Source organism: Chelon labrosus, assembly GCF_963514085.1.
Source record: "Chelon labrosus genome assembly, chromosome: 16".
Lineage (NCBI taxonomy): Eukaryota > Metazoa > Chordata > Actinopteri > Mugiliformes > Mugilidae > Chelon > Chelon labrosus.
The window spans coordinates 12,029,486-12,044,058 of record NC_140349.1 but is presented as its reverse complement, the minus strand read 5'-3'; the positions used below and the strand labels follow the sequence as shown (position 1 = coordinate 12,044,058).

General features: G+C 42.7%; 1 protein-coding gene across 1 annotated transcript in view; it reads left to right on the top strand.

Moving 5' to 3' along the window:
* LOC311501378 (ras/Rap GTPase-activating protein SynGAP-like) overlaps positions 1-14,573 on the top strand; it is a gene marked incomplete at its 5' end in the record, with an annotated part of 38,747 nt that overhangs the window by 16,433 nt on the left and 7,741 nt on the right. The window contains 11 exons of the mRNA XM_084563147.1: positions 123-383; positions 1,313-1,648; positions 1,804-1,948; positions 2,746-2,890; positions 3,381-3,617; positions 4,810-5,011; positions 5,732-5,922; positions 7,625-7,829; positions 8,379-8,957; positions 13,246-13,878; positions 14,098-14,259. Of these exons, the coding sequence (XP_084419273.1) occupies positions 123-383; positions 1,313-1,648; positions 1,804-1,948; positions 2,746-2,890; positions 3,381-3,617; positions 4,810-5,011; positions 5,732-5,922; positions 7,625-7,829; positions 8,379-8,957; positions 13,246-13,878; positions 14,098-14,259 (3,096 nt within the window). The remainder of the gene's footprint in view (positions 1-122; positions 384-1,312; positions 1,649-1,803; positions 1,949-2,745; positions 2,891-3,380; positions 3,618-4,809; positions 5,012-5,731; positions 5,923-7,624; positions 7,830-8,378; positions 8,958-13,245; positions 13,879-14,097; positions 14,260-14,573) is intronic.

Genomic DNA, 14,573 nt, shown 5'->3' with positions numbered 1-14,573 from the left:
TAATACACTTTAAGCTGCTCCTTCGCTTTCGAGGCCTGGTGACTATGTCCGTCTTTCCTAAACCGTTGTTGGTGTAACATTAAGACCAGTTGTATTTAAGGACTGTTATAATGCAGTAATAGAACTCCTCGTTTCACTTTCAGGATAACAGCAGACGGGTGGAGAATGTGCTCAAGTTGTGGATCATCGAGGCTCGAGACCTTCCCGCTAAGAAACGCTACTATTGCGAGCTGTGTCTGGACGACATGCTGTACGCGCGCACCACCAGCAAACCGCGGACCGACACCGTCTTCTGGGGCGAGCACTTTGAATTTAACAATTTGCCTACCATTCGTAGCCTTCGTTTGCACCTCTACAAGGAGACGGACAAAAAAAGACGCAAGGTGAAGAAAAGGATTCAGTGAAGTTGTTTATAAACCGATCAGCCACAACATTATGAGCTCCTTCCTAATATTGTGTAGGTCTCCCCTGTGCCTCCACAACATCATTTTATCATCTTCTGAATATGTTATGACAAACTTGTTAGCAGACACATGCTTTTTTTTACACATCCAGCATTAGCCTTCACTCTTGAAGGAAACATCTAACGCTTCAGATACTTGAGTTTCTAAACTGTTTCCCAGCTATTTATAGACTTTTCCGTGCCATTTTGCTTAAGACAGCTGTAGTCACAAACAAGCCTGAGTTAGCCAATATGGATATGCATCGATCATGCGTAACATTATGACCACCTTCCTAACATTGTGTAGGTCTCCCTTGTGCCTCCAAAACAATTGTGACTCATCAACGAATGGACATGGACCTTCTGAGGGTGTCCTGTGGTGTCTGGCAACAGAATGTTGTCAGTGGGGGCCTTTGGGTCCTATGGGTTGAGGGGAGGGGCCTCTGTGGATCAGGCTGATACTTGATCAGTTTGGGATCTAGTGAATTTGGAGGCCAGGTCAACACCTTGTGCTGTTTTCATGTTTTTGTTTTTTTTTGAGTTGTTCCTAAACCGTTTCTGTGCGTGTGCCTGTGTGAGGCTGCTGCCATCAAGGAGTGTCATTGCTATGGGGTGGGGGTGCCTGGTCTGGTCTAGGTGGGTGGGTGGTACTGTCTAAGATCCACATAAATGCCAGGTCCAAAAGTTTCCCAGCAGAACACTGAATTGTCACAAGATGGGCAATGTTATTCACTTCTTCTCTCAGTGGTTTTAATGTTGTGGCTGATTGGGGTATGTATTCCATCTTTTCATTTACTGATTTTTTTTTTAAAAAAATGTATGTAGTAAACAAAGCAAATAAGAATAATAATGTTCTCGTTGGAAATCCAGGAAAAAAGCACATACCTTGGCCTTGTCAGCATCCCCATATCCAGCATCACGGGCCGGCAGTTTGTGGAGCAGTGGTACCCGGTGATACAGTCCAGCGTTCTGTCCAAAAGCGGCGGCGTTGGAAGCACCAAAGTGATCAACGCCTCGCTGCGTGTCAAGTCTCGCTACCAGACAATGAACATCCTCCCGATGGAGCTGTACAAGGAGTTTGCAGAGTACATCACCAACAACTACCGAACACTGTGTGCAGTTCTGGAGCCGCTGTTGAGCGTGAAAAGCAAAGAGGAGGTGGCGTTTGCTTTGGTGCACATCCTTCAAAGCACGGGGAAGACAAAGGTGAACAAAGGCTCGAATGTAACCTCACAGCATGTTGTTACATGATTGCTATTCACCCCTGACTCTGCTCACTGTGATTTGTGAGGGTTTTTTTATTGCAATAAGTTTACAGATTTATGTGTGCTCCACTGAACTTAAGTAAAATCTTTTCTCAGGAGTTTCTGTCAGACATGGCGATGTGTGAGGTGGATCGATTCATGGACCGGGAGCACTTGATCTTTCGGGAGAACACGCTCGCTACTAAGGCTGTGGAAGAGTACCTCAAATTGATAGGTCACAGATACCTCAAGGATGCTATAGGTAAGGCTGCACATCGGTTTATTTATTATTTCCCTGCTACCTGAACAAAGCTAGGCATAGCTAAAGGCATAACATTTTCTCAAATTTATGTGTGAGGACAGAGCCCGACTTCTAACAGGAATGCTGCAAATGCAAACCAGCCGTAGTCAGTTGCTTTAAATACAGACATACTGACTGACTTTCCTTTTTTATCCCATTAACGGAGGCCCTGTGGAGTTTTCCTGCAAACAATCAAAAATTCCTGCGGAGAATTTAATTCCTGTTATGTTCTAGTTTGCCGTCTTCTTCTTCACGGCTTTAGCAGCGACGTTGCTTTGCCTTTTTTTTTTTTTTTATTATTATTACCATCACCAGCTGCTGCTGAGTGCAAGAATGGAAAACCATCAACACAAATGTGAATCACGTTGTTGTCTGTATGCAAGGCCATTTCTATTATTGGGGTGCATAATACAAACAAAACAGAGGGGGTTGTTGAAATACAGCTCCATTGTGTTAGAAACGGTCCAAAACACGACAGGGTACCTTTATTTAAACTTGGATATTTTACATTTATATTTTGCGACCATTTTCAAACATTGGAGCTCAGTGGTTTGCCTTTTGTTTGGAACAATCATCCTAAACAATATTTTGGTTACATCATCTTCTTCTAAATAAGGGAGAAAATTAGTTAGTTTTTTTATTCTCAGTAAATTCAAGAGGCGCTTGTGTGCAGTTGTGTCCTGGTCCAGCTCTAAACACAGCTTTTGTAAACTGATTTACTTTTTTTTTGTAATGACTGTGCCATTTATAACTTCCAGGCGACTTTATCCGAGCCTTATACGAGTCTGAGGAGAACTGTGAGGTGGACCCGATGCGTGTCCCGCCGTCAGTCCTCGCCGACCATCAAGCCAACCTTCGCATGTGCTGCGAGCTCTTACTCTGCAAGATTATCAACTCTCTCTGGTCAGTGGTTGCCCACATCCCCATAATTCTCTATAACTGCTCAGCATGTGTAGTGAAGCGTTGCCATGTGTGTCCTCAAACAGCCTGAGCCATTTCTCTCTGTCATTTGAATCGCGTATGAATGTGGGATGCATTCAGATTCGTGTCTTTCTGAGTTCCCATGGCCCATGAAAGCATCACAGTTCGATAAAAATCAAAAAACCTATTTGAATCTGAGAATATAATACCTGAAACATTAATATATGAATAAGCAACAAAAAATAAACTACATAGATCATATTTAATAAAACTAAATGCAGAAAGTGTTCAACAAAAATAGTTTCATATAGTTTTGATCCATAACTATCTTCCGTTTACATTTCTTAAAAGCTCAATTTGTCTCCATAATCAGAAAAATATGAACATTTTATTTTTTCCCCAGTGATATAATGAATCAACATCATAATAGACATGTAAAAATACTATTTCTAAAACTGCCCTCTTGTTTCAGCATATTCCCCCGGGAGCTAAAGGAAGTCTTTGCCTCGTGGAGAGCCCGGTGCGCTGAGCGCGGACGGGAGGATCTCGCCGACAGCCTCATCAGCTCCTCCCTGTTCCTGCGCTTCATGTGCCCGGCCATCATGTCGCCGTCCCTGTTCAACCTGATGCAGGAGTACCCCGCCGAGCGAACGTCCCGCACCCTCACGCTCATAGCCAAGGTGATGCAGAACCTGGCCAGCTTCAGCAAGTGAGTGTCTGTCTTTGCCTGTCCACTTGCTCCAATTAGACGCGGTTCATTTTTAGATTTGCAGACGTCCGCTGGATGTCATAGAGTAACATCACGGAAAGAGAGGCTTGCAGTTTTGACTGGGAGGATATAAGCTGTTACACAGCCACAGTGAGCTCCGCAGCAACTCATCTGTTCCTACTTTTAACTCTTCATTCTTCACTTTTGAATATTGAAACGGATTCTTCGGGCAGCTGTGATTAAGACATGAAAAGTTTAGCAGTAAGTAGTAGATGGAGTCAGACTCGGTTAAGGGAACATTTGATGAAATACTCTCACGGTCATGCTTGTTATACTCCTGGCCCCCTGAATTATTTCACTGTATTTCATCAGATAATTAAGAAAAATGAATGTGGCCATTAAGGTGAACTACATGCTCATATTAAATTATCTTCACCTCCAGAACTGAAACTAAAAGAAAAATTAAAAAAGAAAACAAAGACAATTAAACATTTAAACCATGCTGCTTCATATCTTTCTAAACTGATCATCTTTTGAGTTTTAGACTTTTGATCTGACGAGTAATCTGATGACCTCAGGGAATAAATGATTGATTGCAAAAAAGAAGGAATAATAACTGACGGGTTAAAAAGAAAGTATTCATCGGCCATTAGCTTTCTCCGGAGATTTCAGCTGCACGCGTCAGGAGTCACTGGACGGCTAGAAGAAGATCAAAGAGGCCGTTCACATCTGATGCCAAAGGTCATCTTTGAAAGGGGCTTTAATTTCCCCCTCATACGTACTCATTAGCTTTCACATAATCAGAGTTTAGTGAGGTTTCCATTTGCCGATGAAGGCTGTGGGGTGCACGATCTTGTGTGCGTCTACATGCTAAATATGTAAGAGTCAAAGATCACAGGCTGGCTGCAACCTGGACACTGCTACATACAGATTTAATCGCTCTAATAACTAAGATAAATGTAAATCTGGACATGATTAACTCGGTGTTTTGTCGCAACCTCATTTCCAGATGTGACGTAAGACTCAAAACTATGTATAATGTGCGCAAACCCAATGCATTCTTTGTCTAATACTTTGCGAATGAAGCATAATGAGGTATTTAATTTGCACATATACGTTGTCAGATCCTGCCTTTAACAAACTGTGCTGCATGTTTCCATCTTCTTCTTCTTCCTGTCGGTAATGTGTGCAGATTTGGACCCAAGGAGGAGTACATGTATTTCATGAATGAGTTCCTGGAGATGGAGTGGGGCTCCATGCAGCAGTTTCTCTATGAGATTTCCAACATGGACGCCGGAGGAAACGCCGGGGGGTTCGAGGGCTACATCGACCTGGGCCGGGAGCTGTCCATGCTCCACAGCTTACTGTGGGAAGTCATGGGCCAGCTCAGCAAGGTGGGTGGAAACCAGAACATTAAGTTTAAAAATGTGTTCTGCTCTGAAAAATACAGAATATAATTTGAATTAAAACTCGTATTTTATTTTTAAACTCTGGGGCTTGCACATTTTAATAAAAAAATCACTGTAGTTGTAATATAATGAAAGCTATAAATATTTAATGCTGAGCCAGAAATTGTCTCATGGATGCACAGACAGAATTGTAGGGCTTCATTCTGTTTCATGAAGGACATTCATCTTTTCTGAATGAAAGAAAAATGTGAATTTTATGAATGAAGCACTGGACTCTGGGATATTTGCTTCTTGGAGATGAGAAAACAATGTGATCTGCTAAAAAAAAAAATGTATTTATTTTACATCTGAAATGTTTCATGCAGTGCTCAAAAAGACTTCCTGATAAACTTTATACTATATTACGTTGCTGAATGGTGATGATTTGATAAACTGAAAGCTGAAACTTCTGGCTGTATATATTTGAATGTGCTTCATCTTTTTCAGTCAATCCCACAACTACAGAATAATGTCTATAAACTAAAGTAGGTCATCAGTACATGAGGTACCTTCTATCTGATCCTTTTCCTGGACTGCCCACACTTCCAGAAATGGTCCATTGTGCAACAACAACAAAAAAAAAAAGGGAACTCCTGGTTTTATGAGTCACGATAGCATACAGAGAATTAACTTTCTTTTTTTTTTTAAAACCTGTCTATCCTTCAGGATGCCATTCTCAAACTGGGACCCCTTCCACGGCTGCTGAATGACATCAGCGTCGCCCTGAGGAACCCGCAGCTTCACATGCCGACAAATCACCAGCCGGACCGTCCGAAGGACAGACTCTTCTCCCGCCCATCCTTCAATCGTCTCATGTCCTCTGACTTCCAAAGCCTTATGATGCGTGACCTAAACAGGTATGGTTTCCCCCTTGTCTTAGATCATAGTTTTCATCCCTTCCGGACATGAAATTGGAGAGCAAAGCCACAGCGGGACTGGTCCCTGGTCAAGATAGTGTATATGGACAAGGTTGCAAATATGCACCCAACTCATTTTAAGTGCCGAATTGCAGTTTTACACGGATGCAATTAGCAGTAACTCATAAAAAGGACAAGAATACACAGTAAGTGAGAGTTCAATAGCTCTAAACAACAATGGTGTATTTCTAAGAGCCCATAATGCTAATGCTAATGCACCTCTTGAGGCTTTTAAAGTATTTTATCAATCAGTAATTGCCAGCACCATCTGGTCCCAGACTCTCTTACCCAAACCTCTTTCCACTGTGTTTTAATTCATTTCAGCACTCTGCTATTGTCAAGAGAGCTCCTTTACAGCTTGTTTAGAACTCTTAAAGTGAGATAAATAAAAGAGGTAATATCAGAGGACACAGCATCTATTTTCTGTTTACTATTATAAGTAAAGATATTTGTCTTTCGAGGACCACACCAGGAGCAGTGAAACATGCAACTGGATGATTTGAATCTTCTGCAGGCAGGCAGGACACAGATCAAACGCCTCGAAATTCAAACACCTGCCAGCGCTAACCCCAGAGGTGTCACGCTGCGGGTGACACACACGGGACGGAGTCATGCTTTCTCCGCACCGGGTTTCCATTACACGTGTTTCATTATGCAACAGTTACATAATTAAACATGTGTGATTCTTGAATACCATAAAATGCAATAGACGGGTGCGTAGATTAGAAACACTTCACCGTGATTAAACCAAGGAAGGCTGCATGATGTCTCACTTGAACTCACAATGTTGCATTTTTCAAACCACCATCAGGAAATGTTCGATTGAATTAGATCTGAGTACTGAAAAATAAATGAATCAAATGTTTGGCAGTGTGGGAATTATTTGGTTTTTCACACATATGAGATTTGAGACACATTTATACTCACTTAGTCACTAATGTGACTACTACATTTTTAAAGAGGTAGTTTGCTATACATTTTCAGATCATTTAAAAGTGTAGTTTTACATATCAGTTACTCAGCACTTTGCTTATTTCTTCCCTTTATGTTAAGCTTCTAAATTATTCGAATGAAACCTGAAGGCAAAATCAATCTTTGATTATCCTGTTCACAACTTAAAGGACCAGTGTGTAGGATTTAGTGTCACCTAGTGGTGAGGTTGCAGATTGCAATCTACAAAATACCCCTCACTTTTCTCTTCCAAGTACATGGGAGATCTTATGATGGCAGCTAAAAACGTGCTAATTGCTAGAGAAAGTGTTCGGTTTGGGGCTCCTTCCAAGCTGACATAAACCTCACAATTTACCTGGTGATTCTAAACATATGAAAGCACAATTGAGATTATTTCATTTTCATTTCTGCCAATAGATTCCACTAAATCCTACACTTTGAGGACCTTCAAGTTAATTGAAGTATTAAAAGGAGTTACAAGGAGATATGGTCTAGTATTGGCTTTGGTGGGCTTTCCTCTCCTGTCATGTCAGATCTTTACTATAAAATAGGACTGTGGGTAACATTTATCACCTGTTCTGTGATTATTTTTTTCTCCATATGACCCATGTACACAATTTAAAATCCAAATGGGATAATGCAAAAATATTAAGCAATTTGTAACATCTCTCTTTCTGTTATTTATTCGCAGTTCGATCGACATCTCTCGCCTGCCATCCCCTACCACTGGAGTGTCAGCCGTGGAATCCCTCTCATCTAATTTGAACATGAGGCGCCACGCCGAACGAGACCTCCGCTCGTCGAGGGAAGTGTTCTACGTCACCCGCCCGCCCCTGGCCCGATCTAGTCCTGCATACTGCACGAGCAGCTCGGACATCACAGAACCCGATCCAAAGGTACGGCGTCAAATCAACACGTACCCGTTTGTTTGCCCTCTGGTAATATCTTAATCCTGCCTCTTTCTCCGCCTTCCGTGCATTGTTGTAAACATGTTTTAGGCCTCAAAGGTGCAAACATTATGTTTACATTGAAATAACAGCTAGTGTCATGCATGATGTTAATTTCTGATTGCTCACTGAATAAGAAAATGCACCAAAGCTAAACTATAAATACATACTTACAGTATATGCAGAATTTAGTGTCGTAGGACATGTATTTATTTATAGGTACAGAGGGATCTGGAAAGTAAATGTCCTTTTTTTTTTATTTAATAGGCACACTACACATTAATAAATATTTCTGTAAGAACGCCAGTGTTGTCAGAGTTGCCAAAGAGTCTATTTTCCATCTGTAGTCCATTGACAGAATTTACATGGTTCTTAAAAACAGAATATAAGCACATAAGTGTGTAATCCTTTGGAGAACTAAGGTCTTTTATTTGTCTTAAACAGAGGTTATGTATTTATTGTACTTTTGAACTACATTGCGTTTCTTGTGACTCTCAGGTCCACAGTGTAAACAAAAGCGTGTCCATGATGGACCTTCAGGACTCTCGCATGAACAGCATATCCAATCTGAACTCCGTGGGAGACATGCTCACCTCCTCTCAAGCCTCCATCGCAGGTCTCGGCCACAGCTTCGGGAACCTCGGCGGCCCCCTTCGCATGGGTGGGCATATGCCGACGGGTTCATCGGGCTCCGGGCTGAGACTGAGCCAGATGGGCCACGTGGGGGGGCCCACCGAATCCATCTCTCAGCAACAGCAGCAGGCGGCAGCGGCCATGCACTTCCCCCTGTCTTTCCAGAACCCACTATTCCATCTGGCCGCTCAGAACTCCCCAGCTCAGTCCCAGCAGCCCCCTCCTCCTCTTCTCCTCGCCCCCGAGCCCGAGAATGGCCACCACGACTATCCACCCGCCTTTGGCAACAGCGCTTTCTCCCGCAGCGAGGACTTGTCCGCCCTGCGGTCACAGAGCAGTCTGGTACAGCCCAGCATTGTCCACTCACACAGCTACAGTGATGATTTCACCCGGCAGAATCAGAGCAATGACTACGCCTGGCACCAGCTGTCCCTGCAGGTGCAGGTAGGAATCTTTGACTTATCCTCACACACAGTGAAAGTCAGAACATTAAATAATATTAGATAATAGAAAAGATCTATGCAGTAAAGCTTTACTATTTGATATGCACAAGATAATAGTGTAAAGGACACGTTTACAGTTAGATTTATGGATGCATGCAACACTGTTTATATTTCATTTGAGAAAAATGGTTGGCTGCATAGTCTGTCACCAACACGTTCCACAGCTAAAGTGATATCATCCTCATAGATATAACAGTCACATCCATCAAGTTAAATATTGATCTCCATATTTATATTCGGCTTTGTAGAGGACCGTGAAATGGAGGGCTCGATAGCTCGTCTCAAACTCAGAGTGTGCACTGCTCTTCTTTTCAGTTGTTTCTAACCACGTCTGTCAATGTTTTAAACCCCTTGGATTCGATCAGATGTTGTGTGCTTCAGGCTAGAGTATGTTATGTTGCGCCTTTTTATAATTAATATGGGAGAACACAGGCACGGTTGTAGCTCACATAAATCCATAAGAAATTATAGATGAATGATGTGTAATCATGTAGTATTATGTAGATAAATGCAGTGTTAATTATCAGCAATTAACACAACACTGAGTTTGATCTTTAATTAGATTATTGACCTGTTTCAGTAAGGAGAGGTCAGTTGGAAGTAAAGAGCAAAAAATACTAAGAGCTTGTGATTCGAAATAGAAGCAACATCATAGAGAGGAAACCCAGATGCAGTTAGTAGATAGGGACGGGACCCCCGGTGTCCAGACGCTGGTGGTGTACAACCAGCATGAGGTTCAGATGGGGGTATGGAGGTGTTACACCCCAAACTTAAATCAACAGTTTTTCAAAAGCTGTGGGGGGGAGGAGGGGACAAGTGATTGTGCCAAAATAAATCATACTCACAATAAGGCTAGGTCTATTTGTCTGCTACCTATTATATAAGAAAACAATCAGAGTAAAGCCTGAACATAAATAAATTAAAAACATTCAGGTAATGGCACCTACCAACTACCCTAGTGGGTGTAAAGCATAGACTGTATATAAATATGGACAATGCATCCGTGTTTCCTTGCACTGGCAGAACTGATGCCATTTTCCCGGGGATACAGGCAGTGACATCTTGCGAGTTTGCCAAACCAAAGTCAAAGCCAAAGTCTGCACAGTACGGTGTGAGAGTGGAGCCACGCGGAGCCACGATATCACACTCACGGTCCCACACGACCGCTTTACAAAGAGGTTGGCATGGCAACTGGTGATCGACATTATGTCACACCCTGTTTCTATAAATCAAAACTTATCCAAGGAACTGACACTTGAACATGTATCAACATTATATTAACTACCTAAAATGATAGAAACTATCCTTGAAAAAAATGTATTTGACGTATATTTCAGTGTTTTCGTTTGGCCCAAGTCCCATCCACTAACATGGAGGGGGTGGAGCTTATGACCTATACTGCAGCCAGCCACCAGGGGGAGCTCTATTTGCTTTCGCTTCAACTTTGAAGAGCTGTTCCACCATCCATCTTTATACAGTCTATGGTCTAAACAAAGTAGGGTTATGTATGGGAAAGTATAGAGTACCCCAGGCACCCAAGTCCACAACCTCCAACCATGTGTTTTAAACTAAAATAACGGCAAGGTGACAAAAGATCAGACTGGTCTGAAGGTCCAGAGAGAGAGAGAGAGAGCCTCTCCAGCTCAGCTGCTTTTATGGTAGGCCCTGAACAGAGATTAAACAGAGGGCTTCAGATGATCTGAGGGGCAGAGTGACACAACGGCAAAAAAAATAAAATTAAAGAATAATAGCTGATTGGCTGCTGCGGGAATCAATGGACGAGAGCTGTGATGTTGAAACGGAGAATTAATTGATTTTGACAGCGTGGGAAAGAGGACGTGATGAAGAGAATGCAGCCGCAGAAATAGACCAAAGAGGGATAGAGACAGAACGTGTGAACAGGACTTCCTCATTGAACTTCTGCCTAAGCTTCATTAACGAGGTGCACATTTATTTATTTATTATTTGATGAAAAATAGATCACAAGCTTTCTAAATTACAGCGGGTAGGAACCTGAAAACCTATTTCTAGCAGCTTTAAGACTGTTTATTTGTTGTGTGCACGCCAATCAGCTTTCCCCATCTCCTAAACTAAATTGATTTATAGACCTAAGCAGACTGCTTTTTGTTCATTGTCATTCAGGGTATGATATAATTTACGGTTTCCACTTTAAGCTTTTGTCTATAGGCAAAAACTAATTACGAAAAAGTGGAGAAATATAGTTAAAACCTCCCTCTTAAGAATAGAGATTTATGTTACAGAACTTTCATTTATTTCCACAGAAATCAAATTTTTATTTTCACAATTGCTTTGGCTGAGTACAAACACGGCGTTATCTCCTCTGTATCTAACACTGTGATGAGAGTCACAGCCGAGGATTAATTTGCGAGGATTTTGCTAAAGAGGCCCTGATTGTTTTTCTTAAATCCCAAGCCAAATTACCCAACATACTTAGAGCCTGGCCGTTTATTCTTAGTGTGATTTTAACACCTCGATTGAGCTGCTGAATTCATATTAGCGCTTGCAGTCCATTAGATCCCTCATGTACTGAGACTGATGGCCAGGTTTCAGAACAAAGTCCAAATGAAACGTTTACAAAATGGCCCTCACTCTCTCTTGAGCAGCAGCAGCAGCACAGCATGCAAATGTAACAGTAGTCTAAGGGCACTTGTCACGCTGCAGACAACGCACTGAACCAGGATAGTTCACTCGCCTGCTCTGCTGAACTTTGCAGCGTGCTTGACATCTATCACGCCGCGTGTCCTCGTTTCAACAGGGCTGGAAACTAGCCGTCGGTCAATAGGACAGAAATAAAGTGTCAGAGCTTCTATTACAGGCGCATCGTCAACATCAGACTTACCCGTCTGTGCTGTCGCCGTTTCAGGATCTGTGCTGAAGACCAGAGGTGGAGAGTTTTCAGACAAAGTAACTGTAACTTGATCAACTTGAGTGGGATTCCCGTATTTAGTGGAAGAATTTTAAACTAAATGGCCTGTGATGAACTTTTTGGCCATGGGGTGCTGATCTGTCACACTGATAAGTTTTCCGTCTGTGTAAAACGATAGTGTTTAATGATGCTGTCGTGTAGTCTTGAGCTATTTCTGTCCCGCTGCGTGGGCCTTAATGGAACAAACATCACAAGCCTCCTGCTCATTAATATAGATGGTGTAGTCGGGACAGTGCTTCATGAATTAATCACCTGTCTATCCATCCATCTGTCTATACATTTATTCATGCGTATGTCTGGCGTTTTATAAACCTGTAATGGCTGTAGGTTGACAAGAAAACAGCTTTTAGTTTATATATTACATCTCTTTGGAATCTTTTGTATTTTTCCCCTTTTAAGGGAACATCTGTAGAATCTAATGCAACACAGCCGCTCACACATAAAATCTTTTACGATGCCCATATTGTCGAGGTTGTTGTCGTCGCCGTCATAGAGGCATTGATTTAGTTCAGCTGAGGTTAGGATCGGTGGTGGCATTGTACTGGGCTGCTTTATATTGAGAGGTGTTTATTATATATTCTGCCCTTCTCATTCATGTTAATGGAAAAGGATGACAACACATCAGTACATTGTTGGCCAGGACCTGTCACCTGTTACTATGGCCTAAATGATGAATACAGAAATTGAATTTCCGACAGTGTCGCTAACAGCAGCGTATTATGTGTAAAGATAATGTTATGGCAGGGCTGCATTAGTGCATCTAAAGCTTGTTTGTGCTCGAGCATCATTCTGTAACTGTATTTTGCTAAAATGCTAGTGAGCAACTGCTCTGAGCCAAGTTTCTCCGTGTATTTCTAACTAATTTCTCACTTGGATCTAAAAAGCTCATCTTGGAGTTAATAAATGTTGAACAACTTTTAATGAAATCACCGTGACACAGAAAATGTCTAAGTAGTTGTTGTGGTCAGCGCAACATGTAGTTACATTTCTGGGGAGGTGCACGTCAGGCGATGGGCTTGGGCACAAAGCTATGTACTTTGAAAGAGAAGCAAACATCTAGCTGTATGTGTGACGTAAAGGACATTGTATTGCTTGCTGTTGAAAATAAGTCTTGCTTTCATTCATACAAATATTTGTGATTATAGCATTAACTCATTTATTCAAATTTGTAATATCTTGCTTTCTGCCTTTGAGTCTTACTGGGTTTTACCTCTGATGGCATCAAAGTCAAACATTACTCATGGTTGCTTTGAGTAAACTTTAATTTCTTCTCACCTCTCAGGAGTCTCTCCAGCAGCAGCACCTGATGGGTGTCACATCTCAGACGCCCACCGGCACCGGCACCCCCGCCTCTTTGGCCACACCTCCAACCACGGTCCATCCCGCCCGCCAATCGTCCATGGCCGCGCCGCAGCACCTCAAGTCCCAGCGCTCCATTAACACTCCGGCCACCGCTACTCCTCCGAAGGTTCGTCCGCAGAGCAGGAACCTCCTCCTCGACTCTTCCGAAGCGAACTTCAGCGGCAGCCAGCCGAAATCACGCCAGTCTCAGCAGACATCTCAACAACAACAGCAGCAGCAGCAGCATCATCAGGCGCAGCAGCATCATCAGGCGCAGCAGCAGGCGCAGCAGCAGCATCAGGCGCAGCAGCAGCATCAGGCGCAGCAGCAGCATCAGGCGCAGCAGCATCAGGCGCAGCAGCATCAGGCGCAGCAGCAGCAGCAGGACTCACAGCTGTCGGTGACGGACAGTCCAGCCCCTGGCCTCCCGTACCAGACGAGCTCCGCCAAAGAGAACCAGGGCCAGACAGCAGCTGCAGAGGAGTCAACAGACACACCCACAAAAAGCACCAAGAAACCTCAGCAACTGCAGCCGCCGCAGCAGCATCTGCTCAAGCCAGTCGTCAATAAACAGGTCAATCTGAAAGCTTCTACTCAATGTGCAGTTTATAACCCGTACAGATATATAAAAACTGTATTAGCAGGTTAATATGAACACGTGACTGACATTTCTTTAGTGGCACAGTATAAACAGAATGTCTTAACATTAATATGTGTTGAAATGTAATGATATAAATGTCTAGTAGTGAAACAAGAACTGACATTGTGACTCCGCTTTGTTGTCGTGTCTCAGGGTTCCCAGTCGAACTTGAACACCTCGGGCCTGAATGAGCGCACGGTCGCCTGGGTGTCCAACATGCCACATCTGTCTGCTGACATCGAGAGCCTGCGGCCGGACCGTGAAGGCCAACTGAAAGAGTACTCCAAGAGTATGGATGAGTCACGACTAGAGAGGGTCAGCACTTGTTTTTCGTTTTTTTTTTCTCCAGTTCCACAAATGTTGGAGGGCTTTGCAAAATCAGTGCAAACACAACTGCAGAGAAACCTCAAAATACTAAGCGTGCTCTTCACTAAACCTCTGAGATTTAACAAAGTGTGACTTAATGTAAGTTGTGCTTGAGTGGAAAACTTTTATTATGTCACATGTATCATATTTTAAAGAAACAATTTTATTTAATGAGGAGATTTGCACTGGAGGCAAGTTGCATAGCCATACCATAAAGACTGGAACCATCCAATTATTTTTAGTTGTTTTTGTGTTGTTTAAAT